General features: G+C 43.0%; 1 protein-coding gene across 2 annotated transcripts; it reads right to left on the bottom strand.

The window, feature by feature from the left end:
- Positions 1-960: 960 nt before the first annotated feature.
- Positions 961-26,301, bottom strand: LOC139373624 (terminal nucleotidyltransferase 4A-like). Of its 2 annotated transcripts, XM_071114343.1 has the most exons (13): positions 25,356-26,301; positions 19,054-19,177; positions 18,861-18,907; positions 18,634-18,754; positions 9,890-9,997; positions 8,840-8,968; positions 8,501-8,714; positions 8,089-8,215; positions 7,792-7,895; positions 7,436-7,599; positions 7,161-7,307; positions 6,361-6,525; positions 961-5,191 (listed from the first exon to the last, which is right to left on the bottom strand). In XM_071114343.1, exons 1-13 carry the CDS (start codon positions 26,126-26,128, stop codon positions 5,012-5,014), a joined length of 2,403 nt encoding a protein of 800 aa, XP_070970444.1. In that variant the 5' UTR covers positions 26,129-26,301; the 3' UTR covers positions 961-5,011. The 2 variants fall into 2 exon arrangements, with proteins under 2 accessions (XP_070970444.1, XP_070970445.1); XM_071114344.1 differs by lacking the exon at positions 25,356-26,301 and having other exon boundaries at positions 19,054-19,476.
- Positions 26,302-26,453: the final 152 nt, after the last annotated feature.

Below are 26,453 nucleotides of genomic sequence, written 5' to 3'. Positions count from 1 at the left end.
TTAGAAGAGAAGTAGACAATGTATCCTCAACCATGAAAGACTATGATGCATGTTGTTAATGTTAGTAGTGTCTGTGCGGTTAAAGACGTGCTGCTTTGTTTTGAGTCAGCTGCAGCTTTGCTAGGTCTTTCTTTACTGCACCTGACTATATTACCAGACAGGAAAACCCACCTCAGTAGGTTGTGCAGATCAGTAGAAAAAAATATATCATTTATTCCCTTTTGAGATTAAATTTGAAAAAGGCAGCAAAATGTGAAGACTGCAAGACTTACACTAGCGACTATTTTCTTGGCCTGTTGGTAAGTGTCGGGACTCCTGATCACATACCACAACATTGAATAGAGCCTAGGGAACTCTGGATTCAAGGCTATGGGCACAGATAGAACAATGAGACAGATATTTCCCCGGATGTTTAAATGTGAAGCATTCGTTTGTCGTTTCCACGCACTACCAAATATGGTGATGAGAAGAAGCCCAGTGGGCAGCAGTGGAAAAAATGTTGCCGCCATTCTGCTCATTTTCTCATCGATGAAACATTTGATCTCCATACAGTTATGGTTCTAAAACTAAAAACGGGAACAAAGAGTGGACTGCATTTTGTAGAGTTTACCCTTTTGCCAAAGTTTTGAAACTTTTAGTTATTGCACACGCACAGTTCAGAGTAGGCAGTCTCTAATGGAAATATGCAAATAAATACTAGAACTCGCCAATAGGATCTCACCAGCTCATGCTTGGCTCTGCCCACCTCCTTGCTTGTTCTGCCTACTATGAAATGACAGACTCTGGACTATCTTGGGTTAGTTATAAAAATCTTTGCTATGGGTGTGCACCTAGTGTGCCACCTAGTGTAGATGAGCATTAGTACAGGATCACATTTGACCTCATTTTATAATCAAGCCTTTCTGTACCTTAATGAGAAGGGACTTAAGCACATACAAAAACAAGACAAGATCACTATGATAACTGGCAGTTTTATGATGTTTAATAAAAAATAAAATAGAAAAAAATATACTGGTACATAAAAAAAGAAGTTCAAAACAAAAGCCAGGCTGTCACTCTGTGACCGCCGCTAGTTTGGCGACCATTTTAGGAGTTCCTCTTCAGATGAGTTGGCCATGACAGAAGAGCCGCCACCTTTCACAAAATGGCGGCCGTTAAGTTTAAAATCCCTCATTGTGATGCAATGGAGTGCATTACATTGCATCTATGTGTACATGTGTTTCTTGTTCTCAATGGTCTAAAGAGGATTCCTCTCCTCCACATCTCTCCGATCTACCAAATGATTGGCTTTTACCTGTTCCAATTTCTTTTAGATCAGATAAAGGGCATGAGGGGAGGAAGCTTGTGTAGACCATTGGGATGCACACAGAGTTGAATCCATACAGACACACTGCATTTCAGTCTTAATAGAATCTGTAAAAATGGTGGACAACTGACAGGCTTGACAAATCTCCAACCAGAGATAGTGTTTGAGCTCATCTCTCTGACAGATGATGGTTCTATTCTCTAAAAGCAGACACAGCTTGAGTCCCAAATGGCACCCTATGTCCTATATAGCCCAGCTACCTTCCACAAGACACTACAAAGATCTAATCAAAAGTAGTGCAATACATTCAGAACAGGATGCCATTTGGGGCCGACGACCCTGTCAAAGGCGATATATTGGCCAGGTCGAGTTTTGATTGGTGGTTAAAAGTTGCTATAGTAACATTACAGAGAGTGACGTTGGCGCCTAACACAGTCTCAGGAAGGGTAGAGGACTATAGTGCACTAGGAAGGGTATGAAGTCGTCCACTACAGAGTGCAAGTCGCTCCTCATGTGCACTCAAATGACACCCTTACTCCTATATTAGGGCACTACTTTAGAACAGCACTAGAGTACAATAGCATGCGCTATATAGAGAATAGGGTGTCATTTGAAAAAGAAAAAAAACAGTCTCTCTATTCGCTCAGACAAGCCAGACATACAGATACCCAACCACTTAAACACACACCCCCTTCCATAGACTTTCTGCCAGATAGAAATACAAAACTAGACTTTTAAAACATCAGGACTTGCATACAAAGACAGAGTGTTGTGGTTCACTTGTAACTGGGCTGAGGCTGGCTAACCACCATCTAGCCTAGCCCACCAATTACAGGCCTAGTCGTTCAAACTGGAGTTTACAGTAACGTCACTCCGATCCAAGAAGCAGTGGTTGTCATTGGAAACAGAAATACTGGGGCACTCAAAAATAACCCACTTGCATAGTAATAACATCATATGTTCAGTGTGTAGCTACCGCGCTGAGCCTCAGCCACACACAGTCACTCGTATGTGTGTGTGTGGGGCTATGTACTTACGAGACACACACACACACACACACACAATTAAACACAAAGAAAAGACAAACAACTAGCGGAAGTACTTGGCAATCAAATATACACTAGATTCCAGAATGGAATCAAAATGATTCCCTTTCCTCCACTGTCCAGAGGTCTCCAGAACTTTCTCCCCTGCTAAGAAGAAAGACCCTTTAGCCTTTAGAGCACCTAGTCTTTTAGGGCATGTCTAAATGGTACCCTATCCCCTATGTAGTTCACTACTTGACATAGCGGGTAAGTTGCCATTTCACACCACTCACCAATCTTCAGGTCATTTTTGCTGTTCCTTCATCTAACTCCACCCCCATACCATGCACATCTTTAAAAAATGACAGACATACACTACCAGAAACACACTTGGAGCATACAATATGTATTTGGCCTGTGCCAAACTCCTGCAATGGGGAAGAGTTTTCAGCCCTACTCTACACTAGGACTGAGTAGCGGAAATGGCACAAACGTTAGGTGACTAAGTCCTCCTATGACTGACACGCACGCACGCACGCACGCACACACACACACAAGCACCAAATAAAGATAAGGGTTTTAAAAACAACAGCTATGGTATTGGGCGTGACTAAGAGCTCAGTCCACTGTGACTCTGCTATAGTAAGAGCTCAGTCAGTCAGTCCACTGTGACTCTGCTATAGTAAGAGCTCAGTCAGTCAGCCCGCTGTGACTCTGCTATAGTAAGAGCTCAGTCAGTCAGTCAGTCCACTGTGACTCTGCTATAGTAAGAGCTCAGTCAGTCAGCCCGCTGTGACTCTGCTATAGTAAGAGCTCAGTCAGTCAGCCCGCTGTGACTCTGCTATAGTAAGAGCTCAGTCAGTCAGTCAGTCCACTGTGACTCTGCTATAGTAAGAGCTCAGTCAGTCAGTCAGTCCACTGTGACTCTGCTATAGTAAGAGCTCAGTCAGTCCGCTGTGACTCTGCTATAGTAAGAGCTCAGTCAGTCAGTCAGTCCACTGTGACTCTGCTATAATAAGAGCTCAGTCAGTCAGTCCGCTGTGACTCTGCTATAGTAAGAGCTCAGTCAGTCAGTCCACTGTGACTCTGCTATAGTAAGAGCTCAGTCAGTCAGTCAGTCCACTGTGACTCTGCTATAGTAAGAGCTCAGCCAGTCAGTCAGTCCACTGTGACTCTGCTATAGTAAGAGCTCAGCCAGTCAGTCAGTCCACTGTGACTCTGCTATAGTAAGAGCTCAGTCAGTCCGCTGTGACTCTGCTATAGTAAGAGCTCAGTCAGTCCGCTGTGACTCTGCTATAGTAAGAGCTCAGTCAGTCCACTGTGACTCTGCTATAGTAAGAGCTCAGTCAGTCAGTCAGTCCACTGTGACTCTGCTATAGTAAGAGCACAGTCAGTCAGTCAGTCCACTGTGACTCTGCTATAGTAAGAGCTCAGGCAGTCAGTCCACTGTGACTCTGCTATAGTAAGAGCTGTCAGTCAGTCAGTCAGTCAGTCAGTCAGTCAGTCAGTCAGTCCACTGTGACTCTGCTATAGTAAGAGCTCAGTCAGTCCACTGTGACTCTGCTATAGTAAGAGCTCAGTCAGTCCACTGTGACTCTGCTATAGTAAGAGCTCCATCTAGTGAGACAATGTGAGATTACAGACGTTTAACCTGTCAACAATAGAGGTTGCATTGCAGTAGTCTGAAGCCACTTATCTCCTTCTGATTCTTCCTTTTCAGACATTATAAAACACCCATGGGGGGGTTCAACTATACTTTGACACCAACAAGATACACACAACTCACCAATTGACACATACTCTTGACACAGACACACACTCCGTCACACACTCTTGACACAGACAAACACTCCGTCACACACTCTCCAGACCGGAGGCCATCTGGGGAAAGTTTCTGTAAACTCTTGGCAAAAAAAACAAACCTACAATCTTAAAAACATAACACCAAAATTCCTTTACATACACAAATAATAAAATTAAATAAAGATTGATAAGATAAAAAAAAAAAATAGAACACATTATTGCACAAATTAGAAACCGTCCAATGTGTGAACACTGAATAAGATACAGCTTGGCTACAGGGTTCAAGGACAAAGGCCTTCACAACGCAACCCAGTCAAAAAAACTAAAATAAACTCAATTTACAATACGACACTGGTCTTTCGCTACTTCCACCTGGCAAAGATGTCACTATCCTCAGTCTCCTTGAACGTATGTGAAAAAGGGCAAAGCGCAATTTTTAAAATTATTAATGTGAACAATAAACATTAACGAAAAGAAAACAAAAGGTGGATCCCAAACAGGAAGCAAAAGACTGGAGCGCTGCAGAAAAGTTCTGGGGTCAGAATGCACGTTGGGTTGCGCTGCGTTCTGTTTGCTAGTCGCACTGCTCGTTCCCGTATCGTTGGCCGTTGGTTCATTGCGCAGTAAAAAACATGCACAAATGGGGAGAGGATGAGTGATGGAGAAAGAGTTTCCCCAGAGCTACACTTCTTTCCCTCCTCGGGGCCAAAGTTCAGCAGCCCAAAGTGTTGAATGAATCCCAATGCTGGTCTGGTGCCTCTGCCTGCCTGTCCTCCAAGTTGAACAGCAGGGAGCATTGTCTCATGAAGTTGTCTTCCCAATCAGTCAGAATGAGAGAGGGATGAAGGGAGGAGAGGAAACGGGGATGTTTTATCCTTTATCTGCTCAGGCTTACTGGCAGGCTGTCCCTCTTCCGACGGCGCCAGGTGTTGCGGTACTGCGTGTGTGAGTGTGTGTGGGCGTGTGTGAGAGGGTGCGTGTGGGCGCGGTTGGCCAGGGCGGGACTGTGGACCACAGCTGGATTGTGGAAGCCTTTCAGGTGAAACTTAGGACCATTCTGTAGAGGTAGAGAGAGAGAGAGGTAGAGAGAGAGAGAGGTAGAGAGAAAGAGAGAGAGAGGTAGAGAAAGAGAGAGAGAGAGGTAGAGAGAGAGAGAGAGAGAGGGATAGAGAGAGAGAGAGAGAGGGATAGAGAGAGAGAGAGAGAGGGATAGAGAGAGAGAGAGAGAGAGAGAGAGAGAGAGAGAAAGAGGAGGGTAGAGAGAGAGAGAGAGAGATAAAGAGGAGGTAGAGAGAGAGAGAGAGAGAGAGAGAGAGAGAGAGAGAGAGGAGGGTAGAGAGAGAGAGAGAGAGAGGAGGGTAGAGAGAGAGAGGAGGGTAGAGAGAGAGAGGAGGGTAGAGAGAGAGAGAGAGAGAGAGAGAGGAGGGTAGAGAGAGAGAGGAGGGTAGAGAGAGAGAGGAGGGTAGAGAGAGAGAGAGAGAGAGAGAGAGAGAGAGAGAGGAGGGTAGAGAGAGAGAGAGAGAGAGAGAGAGAGAGGGGTAGAGATAGAGAGAGAGAGAGAGGAGGGTAGAGAGAGAGAGAGAGGAGGGTAGAGAGAGAGAGAGAGAGAGGAGGGTAGAGAGAGAGAGAGAGAGAGAGAGGAGGGTAGAGAGAGAGAGAGAGAGAGAGGAGGGTAGAGAGAGAGAGAGAGAGAGAGAGAGAGGAGGGTAGAGAGAGAGAGAGAGAGAGAGAGAGAGAGGAGGGTAGAGAGAGATAGAGAGAGAGGGGGGTAGAGAGAGGTAGAGAGAGAGGGGGGTAGAGAGAGGTAGAGAGAGAGAGGTAGAGAGGTAGAGAGAGTGGGGGAGTGAGTGAGAGAGTGAGAAGCGATGAAGAGTTAGAATTCAAGTCATTGAGTGTTTGAAACCTGAGTCAACGCACACACACACACACACACACACACACACACTAAAAGCAAAGTGCTCTACGAAAGGAATCCTATATTCAGTTACATCTTGCAGATATTCAATACAACAATGTAATCATGAAACCAAGAGGGGCCGATTGAGAGAACAGAGAGAAACAGGGGGAGGAGAGAACGAGGGAGAAAAGAAAGCAAGATACGTTGGAAAGCAAAAAAAGAGAGCAGAAATAAGAAAGTGAGAGGTGAGGAGAGTCTTAAAGGAGAGAGAAAGACAAAGAGGTTGTCCCAGTCTAGTGTGTGTAGCCGGAATTTTGGCCGGCGCCTACCTGGTGTGTGTGGCTGGTGGGGTGGGGGCTGGACAGAGGCTGGGGGTTGGAGGGGGCATGAGGGTTATGGTGGGCAGGGTGGTGGGTAGGGGGGGTCATGTCTATACCCACCTGTCTGACAGGTAAGGAGTGCATCGTCAGGCCACTGGGCAAAGACATACACGCCTGGAAGGAAGGGGCGGGAGAGACATTTTGAGCCATCACACGTCCAATCACAAACAGCTTTAGATCACCATTTCACAATCCCTGTTACTGGGATGTGAGTACTAAAAACACAAGTTATGGAGACCATTTCATAGAAAAAATAAAATAATAATAAAAAATAAAATAATATATAATAATAATATATATATATATATATATATATATATATATATATATATATATATATATATATATATATATATATATATATATATATGACAAATCTTAATGATAAGATGGAGCTGGAAATTCAGGAATGCTGTTTTCTTTTTATAACAGTAAAAGGTAGACTGCGGTATGATGCTGGCACAAACAGCACCGCAGCCATTAAGATGCAAGACTTTGTGGATACCTGTGGATGTGCACGGATGCACTTCACCCTGCTACAAAGTGGTATCTACGGGACCAAAACAGCAGAGAAGTTTAGCCTCGTGCTTCAACGCTCTTAGTTGTTGCGGAAACTGTCCAGATATCGTTTATACTTAATGCGTCGCTGAGTCTACCTTTAACGTCCCACTCACAGAACATGTTGATCCATCACGCTAAACTCTCCCATCTCTAACAACACAAAGCTCAGTAGCTGCTAGGTTCTGTACCTGTGAGCCAGGGGACATGATGAGGTGCTGCTGGTTGATGCCAGTCTTGCCCAGTGCCAGGCCCAGGGGTAGAGTCATACCCAGAGACTGGAGGGTGTAGGGGGGCAGCGCCGGAGGGCGGCCAGGGCATGGCGTCGAATCAGAGTCCTGGAACACACAGCAGAGGGGAGGGCTTAAAACATGATCAGCTGTCAAATCATTAACACAATTGCATTTATATAGTTCATCATAAAGACCACAGTGTGTGTGTTTATTGTATGTGTCTGTGCCCTTACATTGTCTGACCCAGACAGAGAGGAGACCGAGGAGGCTGAGGAGTGTTGGTGAGGACTGGACAGGGACATGGGGGAGTCTGCACTGTGAGGGGAGACTGAGTCCCTCTGTTCCTCCACACCTACACCCAACACACACCGTGCTGGGTCCTGCTCCAGGACAGAACCTAAAGAGAGAAACAGGTTATTATACACAGCAACACACACTTCCCAAACTGCCATACGAGACAACAAAAGGTTACCCTTGCACACACAGGTCAATATACACACACAAAACCTGCCATAAAAGACAGTCAAGACTTATTTTACGCAGAGGTTACACACACAGGTTATTTTGTACACACACACACTTCTTTTACCACGGCTCTCCATGCGGGCGAGGTGCCTTCCTCCCCACTTCGTCATGATCCACTCCCTGTAGTCAATCACTTCCTGGGTCACCTTGATTATCCTCCCCAAAGTGCTGCAGGGATAGTGAGAAACAGGAAAGGGCAGGATTTCAAATGTTGCACAGCAGTGGATTAGTTACACTTTCCAACACAACCACCATATTTATTTGACAATCTTTACTTTGATAACTTCTGTACTTATTCATGTACAAACATTTCTAGGCCCAGCTGGACACAGAAGACATTCTGAAAGAGGCGGGAACCAACCTGTCGATGTCCTTATTGGGGTAGGAGCGTGCTAGCGGTGACACGGCGTGACCAAGGACGATGTAAGCGTAGTCAAACACCTGCTTGACTTGCATGGCTCCGTACGAACTCCTGCCAACGTCGTTACCTGGAACACACACACACGGTTAAAACACCTAAATCGTCCCATACAAACTAAGGCCAACACCATTACCAATGGAAAACACATACATTCGCTCAAACACTGTCCAGCACACCGTCAGATACACACACATACACATCGTGACACAAACACTCAGTCCTGCACACCATCATGCACACACACACACACACACACACACACACACACACACACACACACACACACACACACACACACACACACACACACACACACACACACACACACACACACACACACACACACACACACCTGGCATCAGTGGGTCCTCTATACAGAGCATGGAGGGTCTGTAGCCGTTGGTCATAACCTTCGTCATGTCCTCCTTGGCCATGTAGGCCCCTCCGTTCTTGACACGGATGCCCGTCTTCAGGTAGTTAAAATGGCGGCCGTACAGCTCAAAGAACTCAATCAGCAGGATGCCAAGGTTGATGTTGGGGCTACTGGCGTCAATTCTTGGGTGGAGCTGAATGGATGGATAGATAGAGTGAGAGAATAGGTAGACATGTTATGACAACATTACAAGTGCCTTAACTGTACACTGTCATACTAGATTACACAAAGTGTGTGTATGCTCGTTTGTGTGTGTACCTGGAGGAAGCTAATGACCATCAGGATGAGGCTGTAGGAGCTGATTCCTCCAGTGAACACCTCATTGAGATCTCTCTGGAGCAGAAATTGCTTCAGCACAAAGATCAGGTAAGGCAGCACGGGATACCTCTGTAGGGGCCCGAGAGAGAAAGGGGGGAAGGAGGGCGAGAGAGATTAAAAACACTAAGGAGAGAATCGAAACCCTGCTCAATTTACACAGTCATTGAGGAGCAGAGCGCCTATTAAAAGTGGGAATTATTTGAGGATCACTACTTGAAATACAATTCGCCTCCTCTTTACAGATTCTCATTTTTAAATCATATGCTGATTTTGAGGCTGCGGTTGTCAATGGGACAAAGACTCACGCGTTCTGGTTCTGGTGACTTACAGAAGCATGTTGGGTTATGTCATTGAATACAGGACAAGTCAGAGAAATTCCTTTACTGACAGCATATTGTGGACCTATCACCAAATCTCCACCTAACCCCTAGGGCATAGGCACTACTGCAGAACTAATAAGATTGGCTAGAGAAGTAAAAGCACGGTTGATTTGAGCGGGAAAACATTACAGCAGACGACACCACTCTGAACCAATGTGCAGGTGTACATTCTCTGTTCTCGCCCAATATGGAACATTCCATCTGAAATGTAAAATGCATACAGTGCCTTCAGAGGGTATTCACACCCCTTGACCTTTTCCAGATGTTGTTGTTTTACTGTCTGAATTTAAAATGGATGACATTTAGATTTTGTGTCACTGGCCTACACACGCACATACAACATCCCATAATGTCAAAGTGGGATTATGTTTATTTTTTTACTAATTAACTCAAAATGAAAAGCTGGAATGTGTTAAGTCAATAAGTATTCAACCCCTTTGTTTAGGCAAGCCTAATAAGTTCAGGAGTAAAAATGTGCTTAAGTTAAAATAAGTTGCATGAACTCACTGAGTGCAATAATAGTGTTTCACATGATTATTGAATTACTACCTCATCTCTGTCTTGGGAAAATGAAGCTAACCTAAAAAAGTACAAATGCTAGTGTTCTCACCTTTGTGTAGTCCTTGATGAAGAGAGCAGCTTTGACTCCCGTCTCCACATTGAAGCTGATGTCCACTTTGACGTCTGTCTCCTGGTCAGTCAGCTTGATGATTGGCACCTGGGAAAAAGAAGAGAAACATTGACTTTTCATAAAAATAAACAAAGTTTATTTCACATCCATTTAACTTTCATTCCCGCTCAATTCTCAGATCTAATCCTTAGTTGAATGTATGACAAGTGTGCACGAAGTCTCATCTCCTTGTTTATCCTGTTCAATTCTGACGCTCTCGGGTGTCATTTTCTAAGTGACACAAATTGTAACCTACCCGAATTAGATATCATTTTGAAATCTAAATGTAAGTCCTACAAACACATGCTTAGCACTGTTAGAAGGGTAAGTGCCGTGGGATTCTGATATAGCTGTACAGCAACGTCATGACTATTAAAGGGGGCAAAAACGGCATAGCCCCCTCAGTTTAAACTTGTGCCCCCTCAACTTAAGTTTAATATCCCTATATAAAAATAGCAAAAATGGTTAAATGATGATGATGATGATTCAGTGACAGGTTGGCGCAAAATCTGTATTTCTGCTGCACTGCGTCAGTACAATGGACAGAAGGCACCGCAGTGTGTGAAGGGGGATATGGAAAGCCACTGGGGCGGTTAGGTAAGACTCCATTGGGTGGTTGGCTAAATGGATAACGCGATACGCCTCCGCCTGTAATATTTCATTTATAAGGGTGGGGTCATGTTTACCGTTGAAGCCGCTTCACGCAACTCTGCTTCACTCCCTACCACTACAGAGTTTTGTTAGCTTCTTGGCTAGCTGTAAAAAGTGCTAGTGTTGTTAGCAGTACAGTAGCCCAGCAGGACAGAGGAGAAGAGACTGAGTGTAAAAGACTTCTTGGATTCCGTCATTGGTGAAATGTCAGAACGATTCAGCGAACACAACAGCCAAATGGTGGAGGCCCTGTGTGCCTTTGACCTGGAGAGCCATGACTTTCTAGATGTGAAAAAGGTGAAACCACTGCTGGAGCTAAGCAAAACAGATTTGGTGGGAGCAGAGTTTAGTGTCGCTCGCCAGTTGGGCTGAAAAATCACCCGCTCCAGCTCCAATGAGGACCCCACTATACACGGCAATGATTCTCTGGTTCTCTCTCCGCTATGCTGACCGTGCTTACTGCACTGACACGTGGATCTCATTTTCCACAGACAAATGTGTTCAGACAGCACAGAAGAAGCATGCTACATCTGAGGAAAGCTCAACTAATCCAACTGTCATTTGAAGGGGAACTTACAAGAATATTTCAGGGATAATGGAATGATCAATTACACAGGAAGTTCCACAGAGCATCAAGGAGGCTGCAACTCTTCTGAAAAGAAACAATCTTGCTGGTTGGTTTTTATCAAAATCTTGGTGGTAGAGAATGTGGCCTCATTTCAGCAAAAACCTAGGATATGGAATGGCAAAATGACTACCTTGGCCAACAGCCTAGGTTTTCAACAGCCTCGTTTAGTGTGTAGGGGGCAGTCCATGGTGCTGATAGAGCACAGCGGACAATTCACACCAACCGGTCACTTCTTGGTCAAAAGCACTCAAATGGTCTCGCCAATTGAACGTGTGTTTATTGTGGTACAGCATGATATAAGCGGAAATCTATATAATTCCAATGCAAGAATCCAAATGATGCCCCAGGGTATAGCTACATTACATACAGTTGAAGTCGGAAGTTTACATACACCATAGCCAAATACATTTAAACTCAGTTTTTCACCATTCCTGACATTTAATCCTAGTAAATATTCCCTGTCATTGGTCAGTTAGGATCACTACTTTATTTTAAGAATGTGAAATGTCAGAATAATAGTAGAGAGAATAATTTCTTTCAGCTTTTATTTCTTTCATCACATTCCCAGTGGGTCAGAAGTTTACATACACTCAATTAGTATTTGGGTGTATTGATGTTAAATTGTTTAACTTGGGTCAAACGTTTCAGGTAGCCTTCCACAAGCTTCCCACAATAAGTTGGGTGAATTTTGGCCCATTCCTCCTGACAGAGCTGGTGTAACTGAGTCAGGTTTGTAGGCCTCCTTGCTCACACACGCTTTTTCAGTTCTGCCCAAAAATGTTCTATGGGATTGAGGTCAGGGCTTTGTCATGGCCACTCCAATACCTTGACTTTGTTGTTCTTAAGCCATTTTGACACAACTTTGGAAGTATGCTTGGGGTCATTGTCCATTTGGAAGACCCATTTGTGACCAAGCTTTAACTTCCTGACTGTTGTCTTGAGATGTTGCTTCAATATATTCACCTAATTTTCATCCCTCATGATGCCATCTATTTTTTAATTTTTAATTTTACCCCCTTTTCGTGGTATCCAATTCTTAGTAATTACTATCTTGTCTCATCGCTACAACTCCCGTACGGGCTCGGGAGAGACGAAGGTCGAAAGCCATGCGTCCTCCGAAACACAACCCAACCAAGCCGCACTGCTTCTTAACACAGCGCGCATCCAACCCAGAAGCCAGCAGCACCAATGTGGTGGAGGAAACACCATGCACCTGGCTACCTTGGTTAGCGTGCACTGCGCCCGGCCCGCAACAGGAGTCGCTGGTGCGCGATGAGACAAGGATATCCCTACCGGCCAAACCTTCCCTGCCCTAGACCACTGCGCCACCCGGGAGGCCCATGATGCCATCTATTTTTTGAAGTGCAGCAGTCCCTCCTGCAGCAAAGCACCCCCAAAACATGATGCTGCCACCTCCGTGCTTCAGGGTTGGGATGGTGTTCTTCAGCTTGCAAGCCTCCCCCTTTTTCCTTCAAACATAACAATGGTCATTATGGCCAAACTGTTCTATTTTTGTTTCATCAAACCAGAGGACATTTCCCCAAAAAGTATGATCCTTGTCCCCATGTGCAGTTGCAAACCATATTCAGAGTTTTTTATGGCGGTTTTGGAGCAGTGGCTTCTTCCTTGCTGAGCAGCCTTTCAGGTTATGTCGATACAGGACTCATTTTCCTGTGGATATAGATACTTTTGTACCTGTTGATTTGTACTTTTCGCAGCAAAATACTTTAACCTCTAGGAGACAGATGGCGGCGCCTTCCTGAGCGGTATGACGGCTGCTTGGTCCCATGGTGTTTACACTTGCATACTATTGTTTGTACAGATGAACGTGGTACCTTCAGGCATTTGGAAATTGCTCCCAAGGATGAACCAGACTTGGAGGTCTACAATTTATTTCTTAGGTCTTGGCTAATTTCTTTAGATTTTTCCCATGATGTCAAGCAAAGAGGCACTGAGTTTGAAGGAAGGCCTTGAAATACATCCACAGGTACTCCTCCAATGGACTCAAATGATGTCAATTAGCCTATCAGAAGCATCTAAAGCCATGACATAATTTTCTGGAATTTTCCAAGCTGTTTAAAGGCACAGTCAACTTAGTGTATGTGAACTTCAGACCGACTGGAATTGTGATACAGTTAATTATAAGTGAAATAATCTGTCTGTAAACAATTGTTGGAAAAATTACTTGTGTGATGCACAAAGTAGACGTCCTAACCGACTTGCCAAAACTATAGTTTGTTAACAAGAAATTTGTGGAGTGGTTGAAAAAACGAGTTTTAATGACTCCAATCTAAGTGTATGTAAACGTCTGACTTCAACAGTATCTGTATGTTTCTGTATGGAAATAGATGAATTCTATTATGGTTTCAATGGTAGCTTAGTGGTTCTTGTCATTGTAAATGGAAATGTACATATTAGAAACATGGTTATGGTAGGTTGGCATTGCATAATTGATTGTGTGGGTCAAATTTGATCCACAAAAGTGGAATGTGTCATATGAAAAACGTGTTGCTGAACTCATGAGCGCCATGGTTTTCCATGTTTGAAGCGGGCCTGTAGGCCTATTTATTTGGCAAGACAGCTGTGTGTGGCTGCATCTCACTGTAGTAGGATGTTTTGGTTATTTGGATCTCCATTCGCCTTTTATTTACTGCTTTGTTTACTGTTAATGTAACTAGCCTGAATATAGACTGTGTTATGCCTTTATTGATCTCATCCTCGGATGGGGCCACAGTGTCTCCTGACCCCTCCTGTCTCAGCCTCCAGTATTTATGCTGCAGTAGTTTATGTGTCGGGGGGGCTAGGGTCAGTTTGTTATATCTGGAGTACTTCTCCTGTCCTATTCGGTGTCCTGTCTAAATTTAAGTGTGCTTTCTCTAATTCTCTCTTTCTTTCTCTCTCTCGGAGGACCTGAGCCCTAGGACCATGCCCCGGGACTGCCTGACATGATGACTCCTTGCTGTCCCCAGTCCACCTGGCCGTGCTGCTGCTCCAGTTTCAACTGTTCTGCCTTATTATTATTCGACCATGCTGGTCATTTATGAACATTTGAACATCTTGGCCATGTTCTGTTATAATCTCCACCCGGCACAGCCAGAAGAGGACTGGCCACCCCACATAGCCTGGTTCCTCTCTAGGTTTCTTCCTAGGTTTTGGCCTTTCTAGGGAGTTTTTCCTAGACACTGTGCTTCTACACCTGCAATGCTTGCTGTTTGGGGTTTTAGGCTGGGTTTCTGTACAGCACTTTGAGATATCAGCTGATGTACGAAGGGCTATATAAATACATTTGATTTGATCTGATATTTTGTTTACTGTTAATGTAACTAGCCTGAATATAGACTGTGTTATGCCTTTATTGATCTGATATTTTGTTTACTTGACCTACTTGGTACCCGTGTTTCTTTCGCATGAATTTGTTTGCATTCGCGGTTGCCAAACTGCTATTCACCCCCCAAAAATGTCCATGCATGAATGAATAACTAGGCTACTACTTAAAGCATTTCATTTCGTTTGCATTATTTTGGGAAGACAGCGGTGTGTATAGGCTGCATTCACATAGGCTGTTTTATATGTTAATTACCCCCCATCTACAATGCCTTCAGAAAGGATTCACATCCCTTTACTTTTTTTCACATTTTTAGTGTTACAAAGTGGGATTAAAATGGACTTAAATGGTAATATTTTATTAACGATCTACACAAACTACTCTAACATCAAAGTGGAAGAAAAATTCTAACATTTGTAAAAAATAAAAAAAATAAAAAATACAGTACCAGTCAAAAGTTTGGACACAAGGGTTTTTCTTTATTTATTTTTTTACTATTTTCTACATTGTAGAATAATAGTGAAGACATCAAAACTATAAAATAACACATAAGGAAACATGTAATAACCAAAAAAGTTTAACAAATCAAAATATATTTTATATTCTTCAAAGTAGCCACCTTTGCCTTGATGACAGCTTTGAACACTCTTGGCATTCTCTCAACCAGCTTCACTTGAAATGTTTTTCTAACAGTTTTGAAGGAGTTCCCACACATCCTGGGGACTTGTTGGCTGCTTTTCCTTCACTCTGCGGTCCAACTCATCCCAAACCACCTCAATTGGAGGCCAGATCATCTGATGCAGCACTCCCATCACTCTCCTTCTTGGTCAAGTATCCCTTACACAGCCTGGAGGTGTGTTGGGTCATAGTCCTGTTGATAAACAAATGATTGTCCCACTAAGCGCAAACCAGATGGGGTGGCGTATCACTGCAGAATGCTGTGGTAGCCATGCTGGTAAAGTGTGCCTTGAATTCAAAATAAATCACCAACAGCGGCACCAGCAAAGCACCCCCACACCTCCTCCTACATGCTTCACGGTGGGAACCACACATGCGGAGATGTTTACCTCTACCTCTGTTGGACTCATCAGACCAAACACATCAAATTTGGAGGACAGATTTCCACCGGTCTAATGTCCATTGGGCATGTTTCTTGGCCCAAGCAAGTCTCTCCTTCTTATTGGGTCCTTTAATAGTGGTTTCTTTGCAGCAATTCGACTTTGAAGGCCTGATTCACACAGTCTCCTCTGAACAGTTAATGTTGAGATGTGTCTGTTACTTGAACTCTGTGAAGCATTTATTTGGGCTGCAATTTCTGAGGCCAGTCACTCTAATGAACTTGTCCTCTGCAGCAGACAGTTTGGGTCTTCTTTTCCTGTGGTGGTCCTCATTAGAGACAGTTTCATCATAGAGCTGGATGGTTTTTGCGACTGCACTTGAAGAAACTTTTAAAGTTCTTGAAATGTTCCGCATTGATTGACCTTCATGTCTTAACGTAATGATGGACTGTCGTTTCTCTTTGCTTACTTGAGCGGTTCTTGCCGTAATATGGACCTGGTCTTTTACCAAATAGGGCTATCTTCTGTATTCCATCCCTAGACAACAATTTTTCAGGCATTAAGAAGGAAATTAATTCCACAAATTAACTTAAGGCACACCTGTTATTTGAAATGCATTCCAGGTGACTGATGCATGAAGCTGGTTGAGACAATGCCAAGAGTGGGCAAAGCTTTCATCAAGGCAAAGGGTAGCTACTTTGAAGTATCTCAAATCTAAAATACATTGGTTACTACATGATTCCATACATGTTATTTCATAGTTTTGATGTCTTCACTATTATTCTACAATGTAGAAAATAGTAAAAATAAAGAAAAACCATGGAATGAGTAGGTGTGTCCAAACGTTTGACTGGTACTGTATATAAATAAACAGTAACACATCTTTATTTTACAAGTATTTAACCCAGAGACAATACATGTTAGAATCATCTTTGGCAGCAATTACAGCTGTGAATCTTTCTGGGTAAGTCTTCAAGAGCTTTCAACATCTGGATTGTGCAACATTTGCACATTATTATTTTTAAAGATTCTTCAAGCTCTGTGAAATTGGTTGTTGATCATTGCTAGACAACCATTTTTCAGGTTTTGCCATAGATTTTCAAGCAGATTTAAGTCAAACCTAACTCTGTCATGGTCTTCTTGGTAAGTAACTCCAGTATATGTTTGGCCTTGTGTTTTAGGTTATTGTGCTGCTGAAATGTGAATTCATCTCCCAGTGTCTGGTGGAAAGCAGACTGAACCAGGTTTTTGTCTAGGATTTGCTTAACTCTATTACGTTTATTTTCTATCCTGAAAAACTCAGTCCTTAACGATTACAAGCATACCCATACCATGATGCAGCCACCACTATGCTTGAAAATATAGAGGGTGGTACTCAGTAATCTGTTGCATAGTGTTCAGGACACAAAGGGAATTGCTTTGCCACATTTTCTGCAGTATTATTTCAGTGCCTTGTTGCAAACAAGGCGCGTGTTTTGGAATATTTTTTATTCTGTAGAGGCTTCCTTCATTTCACTCTGTCATTTAGGTTAGTATTGTGGAGTAACTACAATGTTGTTGATCCATCCTCAGTTTTCTCCTATCATAGCCATTAAACTCAAAGTCACCACTGGCCTCATGGTGAAATCCCTGAGCGGTTTCCTTCCTACCTGGCAACTGAGTTAGGAAGGACGCCTGTTTCTTTGTAGTGACTGGGTGTATTGATACACCATCCAAAGTGTAATAACTTCACCATGCTCAAAGGGATATTCAATGTCTGCTTTTTTTTAACCATCTACCAATAGATGCCCTTGTTTGTGAGACATTGGAAAACCTCCTGGGTTTGAAATTCACTGCTTGTCTGAGGGACCTTACACACACCTTACAGTATGTGTGGGGTACAGAGATGCGGTAGTCATTCAAAAATAAAGTTAAACCCTATTATTATACACAGAGTAAATCCATGCAACTTATTATGCGACTTGTTAAGCACATTTTTACTCCTAAAACGTATTTAGGCTTGCTATAACAAAAGGGTTGAACACTTATTGACTGAAGACATTTCAGCTTTTCATTTAATTAATTTGTTTTAAAAAATAATCCTAAAACATACTTACACTTTGACATGAGAGTTATTGTGTGTAGGCCAGTGACAATTTTCTTTTACAAAAGTGTCCCTTAGTTGGGGAATAAGAGATTTGAATGTCTAGGTTTGAAATAAAATAACCAATTACCATTCCAAAAGGACACAGCCATTTTAAAAGCGCAGGGCTTGTGGAAGGTGCCATGCTTAAATGTTTTCATCTTACAGGAATGATATACATAACGCTGAAGTTGTAATCTTTTTACTGATATAATCAGATCTCATGTCTGATTTCCAGTTCGACCACTAGAAGATCACATGTGACTTTGGAACAGGAAAAATAGATGCGTCCGGTTTGATCAGGTTTGGGTAGTACCCCACTGTGCAAAAATGGCTGAACGGATTTTGAAGCCTGACATCTTAAAATAACCCTACTGATCGGGACTTTCTAGCTATCAAGTATTTTTTTTAAATAACACAGACAGCCAAGGAAACGTCAAACTACTTTTCCCACTGGAAACGAGTGAGCTTGATCAACGGCGAATATGGAGGATGCATTCAAAGTAATGTTATATTATATGTGGATGGTAAAGAAATGCATTGCATTATGAGGACCACCAGGGTGTACCCTTTCCATGCATACATTTTTTCCCACTTTTTGTCAATTTACCCAAATTATACACACTATGAATATGACCTTTGCGCATGATTTATGGCCTGTAGGGTGGACGGTAGTGGGGGCATTCTTATGACATCACCAGCAGTGAGATTTGAGATCGATTTCCAAAATGAGAAGTGCTGTAGTTTTCGAATGATAGGTTTCTATTTTCTGAATGAAATTGACTGAATGGGTACAGAGCCCAAAACACTCAAGAGTTTAACAGGTTATCAGTTTGAACAGCATTGAAGCTATCCCAACAGATTGTGTAAGCATTCTTTTAAAACACAGCACCAACTCACTGTAGCTTTGTCCAGCACTTTGATGGAGAAAGGTTCCGCCACGTTGTGTTTCCGGAGGGCCTGTTCCAATTGCTGCAGAGGGGGGCGTTCCCACTTCCCAAACACCACCAGGTCTATGTCACTATGGCAACAGAGAAAGATGGTGGTAGGTCAACTGGTGGCCAAGCACCTGGAGCAAATTCTGAGAACAAGATTCAACACATTACACAACAAGACAGCTCTCTTACCTTGTAGGTAGGTAGAGTCCAGTGCTGAAGCTGCCAAATATCTGCACCTGGAGAGAGAGAGAGAGAGTTAGAAAAAATAAGATTTTTTTTTTATTGTACCAATATTTGTAGACTAATGGACAAAATGTCTGATGTGCTGATTCAACGCCCAGCTCTGGTGTGTGTGTGTGTGTGTGTGTGTGTGTGTGCTCACGTCAGCAGTAGGCCACAGCTCCTTGATGACCTTCTCGATTCTGTTGACCACCTCCTTCCTCATAGAAGCCTCCTCGGGTTGGGGAGACATGAAGTTGTAGAAGTCCACCACCTCCTCATGGAGACTGGGGAGGGACAGGGGAACAGGGAGAGGAGAGGGTTAACAACAAGCACACAGTCGCTCACCTGATAATAAACCAATCAAATAATAGGTTGATTTACATGTTCTGTTTCATGAATTTAAAGGTCATCAGGTCGGGCCTACTGCCAGCATCTTCTCGAAAAACGTAAGACCATCATGGAAGCAGAGATTTTTTATCCAAGGCCTATGTTGATAGTAATAAAAAATGGGACATCTATAGCGCTTTTTCTGGACCCAAAGTCGCTTGATTTTTATTTTTATTCAACCTTTATTTAACTAGGCAAGTCAGAACAATAAGAACAAATTCTTATTTACAATGAATGCCTTGTTCAGGAGCAGAACGACAGATTTTACCTTGTCAGCTCGGAGATTCGATCTAGCAACCTTTTGGTTACAATGCTCTAACCACTAGGCTACCTGCCGCCCAGGTTTTCAAATAAGTTCAACATCCCAGATATCCCTTAGAACTGTGTGGTAGTAGTGGAGAAGCCATCTTAGAAAAATGTTATACGTACCACCATAAGTAATCCACATGCCCTGGGATGAACTGTAGTAGTACTGGTCAGCAAAACCCTACAGCAATTTATTCACTAGGAAAAGGCCTAAACGCTATGCTATGATTTTAGAATGAAACACAGAGCAGAGACTCTTACTATCACTTACTAGGACCCTGGTGGTGCCGTTAGAGACGGCATCTTCGCTTCTAGTCCTTAGGAAACTGTGCAGTATTTATTTTTATGTATTATTTATTACATTGTTAGCCCAGAAAACCTTAAGTGTTATTACATACAGCCGGGAAGAACTACTGGATATCAGAGAGACGTCAACTTACCAGCACTATGACCAAAAATCAGACTTTCCCAAATCGGATCCTTTGTCTGAACCTCCCAGGGCATTTGAACTGATTCCAGAGGCCGACCCAAAACAACGCCGCCGGAGGAGAGGGTGCCAGAGCGGTCTTCTAGTGATGCTTCGGATGAGCACACACCACCCACCGCTCCCGAGTATATTACTTGCTAATGTCCAGTCCCTAGTTAATAAAGTCGACAAAATCTGGACAAGAGTTGCTTTCCAAAGAGATGTCCGGGATTGTAACATACTCTGTTTCACGAAGACATGGTTAGCTGGGGACATGCTGTCGGAGTCCATACAGCCAACAGGATCTTTAGTACATCGCATCGACAGGAATAAACATCTCTCTGGTAAGAAGAAGGGCTGGGGTTTATGTTTCATGATTCACGGCTCATAGTGTAATTGTAACAACATACAGGAACTCAAGTCCTTTTGTTCACCTGACCTGGAATTCCTCAGTCAAATGCTGATCGTATTATCTCCCAAGAGAACTCTCCTCGGTTATCATCACAGCCGTGTATATCCCCCAACAAGCGGATACCAAGACGACCATCAAGGAACTTCAGTGGACTCCATGCAAACCATATATCCTGAGTAGAGGTTGACCGATTAATCAGAATGGCCGATTAATTAGGGCCGATTTCAAGTTGACATAATAATCGGAAATCTGTATTTTTGGGCGCCGATTTTTTATACCTTTATTTAACTAGGCAAGTCAGTTAAGAACACATTCTTATTTTCAATGACTGCCTAGGAACGGTGGGTTAACTGCCTTGTTCAGGTGCAGAACGACAGATTTTCACCTTGTCAGCTCGGGGGATCCAATCTTGCAACCTTACAGTTAACTCGTCTAACGCAATACCGACCTGCCTCTCTCTCGTTGCACACCACAAGGAGACTGCCTGTTATGCGAATGCAGTAAGCCAAGGTAAGTTGCTAGCTAGCATTAAACGTATCTTATAAAAAACAATCAATCATAATCACTAGTTAACTACACATGGTTGATGATATTACTAGATATTATCTAGCGTGTCCTGCGTTGCAAAAATCTGACTGAGCGGTGGTAGGCAGAAGCAGGCGCGTAAACATTCATTCAAACAGCACTTTTGTGCGTTTTTCCAGCAGCTCTTCGTTGTACGTCAAGCATTGCGCTGTTTATGACTTCAAGCCTATCAACTCCCGAGATGAGGCTTGTGTAACCGAAGTGAAATGGCTAGCTAGTTAGCGCGCGCTAATTGTCGTTGTGTTGCTGGTTCGAGCCCAGGGAAGAGTGAGGAGAGGGATGGAAGCTATACTGTTACACTGGCAATACTGAAGTGCCTATAAGAACATCCAATAGTCAAAGGTTAATGAAATACAAATGGTATAGAGGGAAATAGAAATAGAATATGCATATAATTGACAGATTAGGATGGAAAACACTCTAAACACTCTAAAGTCTCCAAAACGGTCAAAATATTGTCTGTGGGGCCTCCCGGGTGGAGCAGTGGTTAAGGGCGCTGTACTGCAGCGCCAGCTGTGCCACCAGAGACTCTGGGTTCGCGCCCAGGCTCTGTCGTAACCGGCCGCGACCGGAGGGTTTGGCCGGTAGGGATATCCTTGTCTCATCGCGCACCAGCGACTCCTGTGGCAGGCCGGGCTCGGTGCGCGCTAACCAAGGTTGCCAGGTGCACGGTGTTTCCTCCGACACATTGGTGCGGCTGGCTTCCGGGTTGGATGCGCGCTGTGTTAAGAAGCAGTGCGGCTTGGTTGGATTGTGTATCGGAGAACGCATGACTTTCAACCTTCGTCTCTCCCAAGCCCGTACGGGAGTTGTAGCGATGAGACAAGATAGTAGCTACTAAACAATTGGATACCACAAAATTGAGGAGAAAAAGGGGTCAAATTCAATTAAAAAAAAAAAATAAACAATTAGTTTCAGGCTTTAATTTTGAAAAATGAGCGAGAAAGATAACATCGCGTCAGTGGATAGCTGGGTGTTCGCATGAGTTTTGCTTGTGCAACAGAGTGGGGCAGCCATTGTCTCTTCCTCTCCTACTGAAAAAGAGACAGTGCCGGTTGATTATTATCGATTATATATTTTAAAAACAACCTGAGGATTGATTATAAAAAACGTTTGACATGTTTCTGTGGACATTACAGATACTATTTGGAATTTTCGTCTGCGTTGTCGTGACCGCTCGAGCCTGTGGATTTCTGAACATAACGCGCCAAACAAACTGAGGTATTTTGGATGTAAAAATAATATTTTTGGAACAAAAGGAACATTTACTGTGTAACTGTGAGTCTCGTGAGTGAAAATATCCGAAGATCATCAAAGGTAAGCGATTAATTTTATTGCTTTTCTGATTTTCGTGAACAAGCTACTTTGATGCTAGGTGTTCATAATGTTTTGTCTAGTGATCGATAAACTTACACAAACGCTTGCATTGCTTTCGCTGTAAAGCATATTTTCAAAATCTGACACCACAGGTGGATTAACAAAAAGCTAAGCTGCGTTTTGCTATATTGCACTTGTGATTTCATGAATATAGATTTTTTTTGTCATTTTTTAAAAAATGTGGCGCTCTGCAATTCAGCGGTTGTTGATGAAAATCCCACTAATCCCACTAACGGGATGGGTTGCGTCAAGAAGTTAAAACAGTGTCCAAAGAAGGGCCAGATGTATACAGAATGGTGTCGTCTTCATAGAGGTGGATCAAAGAATCCCCCGCAGCAAGAGCGACATCATTGACATATAGAGAAAAGAGTTGGTCCTAGCATTGAACCCTGTGGCACCCCCATAGAGACTTCCAGAGGTCCGGACAACAGGCCCCCCGATTTGACACACTGAACTCTGTGAAGTAGTTAGTGAACCAGGCGAGGCAGTCATTAGAGAAACCAAGGCTGTGGAGTCTGCCGACAAGAATACAGTGATTGACAGTCGAAAGCCTTTGGCCAGGTTGATGAAGACGGTTGCACAGGACGGTCTTTTATCGATGGCGGTTATGACATTGTTCAGGACCTTGAACATGGCTGAGGTGCACCCGTTTACAGTTCGGAAACCTGATTGCATAGTGGAGAAGGTACAGCCTGTTTTAGAGAAATGTAATCATTGAATATTGTAAGAACTTTCATTGTCTGCTTATATGCCCCTGTTATTTATCCTACGGTTCTGACTTGGTGTACAGGAAGAACATTAAGAACGGCCCAAGCTCTGAATTCTGTCGCTGTACATTTCAAAAGTGCTAAAGAAATAGTTATATTGACTGTCTGTCCTAGCTTGCATATTAATGTCTTAATCGAAATTACGGATTGCCTCTTATCCGCTTGTGTCCTTATGCCATAGTTTGTACATCTCAATTGTCATTAGAAACCACATTTGTTTAAGCAAGTCAGCCATATCAGCTATGTTTTTTATAGGCAGTAAATGAGAAGGAATTAACTGTTTCACTGCCAGACAAGGCTCCGCTGATAGCCAGGTGTAGCAGTGGTAAGATGTTGGGATAGCTTTATATATGCCCTAACAGTTTGTGGCCACCGTGTGTCACCGTTAAAGTGCAATTAATGTATTGTTGTTACTTGTTGTGTAGTGGCTTTGCTGGCATGCGTCCCACTTTTAGTGGTATTTGTTTTTCCCCAATTAGATTTACATGCTAAAATCTTCGTTAGGTGCTTCCTCCGTCACGTCATGCCATTGTTATGAGCATTCTCAAGCCGCCCTCTGCCAGCGTACTCAAAGTGATGCCCTAAAGTGGTGATAAACCCAGTCATTCTGGACGGAGCCTAACTACTATTGCAAAAGCACTCAAATATTTAGTAGGAAACAACTTTGCCAGCATTATCATGTCGTCAAATTTACTTTACGCATCTCAATGTTCTCGTCAGCTAGCAAAGTTCAAAAAAAAGCTAACAATGCTAAAATCCGGTGGCCTTAATTTTAGAAAGCTAGCTAACGTTATTCTACATCTAAAGTAAATCTGGCGACATCAAAATTAAGACAGGTTTCCCTACTAACTATTTGACTCATTTGGAATGACAGTATTTCCAAGTCACTGTAATGCATTTAAGATTAAATCTTCATCGACGATGGAGTGGAACGCTCAACCGGGCATCAGTCCAAAACAATATTGTGAATTGTGACGAAACATGCGACCTGTGATCCTTAAAATTGCTTCTGTGCATACTAAAGGTAGATAAGAGATCGTGTGCATGTTTTTGGCAAAATAAACAGATTTATCGTTAAAACATGATTTTGTATTTTCAGCAAATCTAATGAAAATGAACTTATTGATAGCCTTCTTACTCTTAATATAGTAGTTATCTAGGTATCTTAAAGTCACCTGGCAGTTTTTGTTACAGCCTCTGATTTTATAGCGGTGGTCACCAACTTGGAAATATATATAGCTAGCTAATCTAATCAACATTAATATATGGAATGTAGTTAGCTAGCAAGCCAACTAGCTAGCTATAGTTGAATAACTATATATTGAGTCAGAGGTTCATCCTCCAAGTGGCTAACTATGAACCCCTTTTTAAGTTTGTGTGACTTAAACATATATTCTAGAAGTTACCCAACCATTCATATGTTAAGTAACCAATAAGTTAGCAAGCTAAACCTACCAAAGCGTTAGTTAGCCGCTACCTGCTTAGCAAGCTAGCTAATGCACTGCTAATAAATACAAAAAAATGGTTAGCCACTGCAGTTCAATCTAGCTAAAAGTTAACATTCGCATTACTACCGCCCGTGCAGCAAATCAAACACCAAAATTACACGTTAATTGATTAACTGTAGGCATGACAAGATGACATTTTTACAATCATAAATAAAAGTAGCTAAAGTTAACTAATAGGAATAGGAAACCATGACAGCTAGCTGTCGCGGTTAAGATTAGCAAGTTAGCCAAAGAGTATAACTAACTCAAGATAAACTAGAGCCAGTATTTAATTGCATATTTCCGTTAAGGAACGCCTACTCTGTGAAACGCGTGTGTGCAATAACTCAATTCGCCCTTGAACAAATATTTTTTTCCCTCACTTTGGTAAAGGGTAAAGTCTTCAAAACCTAATCCACTCTGTTAGCTACAAATTATAGTTATGGATACAGAACTGTATGGAGATAAATATATTTAATCGGCCAAAATTCATATTGCTCAATCTTCTCCCACAGCCGGCCAATGGGCTTCCTCTCATCACCATATTTGGTAGTGAATGAAAGGCCAACCGGATGTTACATTTATACATCCGGTGAAATATCTGTCTCATTGTTCTGTATGTATGTTGGCGTCAAACAATCCCAGTGGGGCAATGACCCTATCAAAAATACTCACCCATCAACACCGGGGCTGTATTTCCTCGTCTTCCAAGGAGTTCCAGTCCCCGAGCTAACATGGTTGTCATTAGTCCAGTTAGAAAGCAAGTAATTAATCCCATAGGTGCTCGCCTTGTTGTCACTTTTCCTTCGGCCTGGATGGTGAGTGTGGTTATTTAAGGGTGATGGTGGGTGACGCTTCACACAATTATGTTGGAAATTGTACTGGGGGTGATCCTGATGATGCCTTTGATGGTGGTGGAATTGGTTGACATTATTATGCATGCTTTCGCTGAAGCTAAAAAACAGATTGGCACATCCAGGGCTTTTATTACTATTTCCCGTTACATTGCCACCGCAAGTCCTTCCCAACGAGCAGTTCGAAGATGGACTGTCCGTTCCAGATTCAGTCTTTTGGGGCATTCCACTGTCTCCCAACAAATCTGTCGTTACACTGTTACCGTTCGCGTTGGACGGGGTCAATATGTTCTGTACGTTGCCTTTGGTTAACGTTGACCCGAAGGAGGAAAATGAAGTGCCGTGATTAGTAGTACGGTTTGAAATACAGTGATGGCTGCTGCTCAGACTAGCAGTGGTGTTAATGCTATTGCTCGATGCCGCAAATTTTTTATAAACGTCCAACGCTGGATAATTCACACATAGGTTGTGGTTCTGATTATTATGATGTTGACCGGAGGTCGCTCGTACCTGAGACATCTCCCAGATTCGCATCCATGATGCGTTCGCAGGTCCTTTCTGCTCGGGCTGATTCCAAGCCACCCTCGGATCCATTCAACTTTTTTTCGGAAACCCCTTCAAGCAAATCAATGTGCCCGTTAAAAATACACTACTGCCCTGACTAAAGAAATGTGATAATAACCCGTGTTACAAAGACAGAGATAAATGGTAACGCCAAATGAAGACCATTAGAAGACCGGTCCTTTTCAAACAGCTAGCTGAAAATCGCTAGCAGAAGTCTACGGTGATTCAATATGGCGTATTCTCTTCAAACCGAAGCGCCGTGCGCATGTCTGTAGGATTTTAAACGATCGGTTTGAACACACCCCGGTCGTCCCTAGTTACCACAGCCACAAAGTCCTAAACCCTCGCCTATTTC

The sequence above is a fragment of the Oncorhynchus clarkii genome, chromosome 18 (assembly GCF_045791955.1).
Source record: "Oncorhynchus clarkii lewisi isolate Uvic-CL-2024 chromosome 18, UVic_Ocla_1.0, whole genome shotgun sequence".
Taxonomy (NCBI): domain Eukaryota; kingdom Metazoa; phylum Chordata; class Actinopteri; order Salmoniformes; family Salmonidae; genus Oncorhynchus; species Oncorhynchus clarkii.
This window is presented reverse-complemented; position numbering and strand designations above follow the sequence as displayed.

What these genes read in the sequence shown, in the direction of transcription:
- LOC139373624 (XM_071114343.1), bottom strand. Translation starts at nt 26,128, where the DNA reads ATGGATCCGAGGGTGGCTTGGAATCAGCCCGAGCAGAAAGGACCTGCG. An exon ending in AAGTGCTGGACAAAGCTACA is followed by an intron (nt 9,998 to 18,633) that starts GTGAGTTGGTGC and finishes TCTTTTTCCCAG; the next exon opens with GTGCCAATCATCAAGCTGAC. An exon ending in CCACCAGCCACACACACCAG is followed by an intron (nt 5,192 to 6,360) that starts GTAGGCGCCGGC and finishes CTACCTCTACAG; the next exon opens with AATGGTCCTAAGTTTCACCT.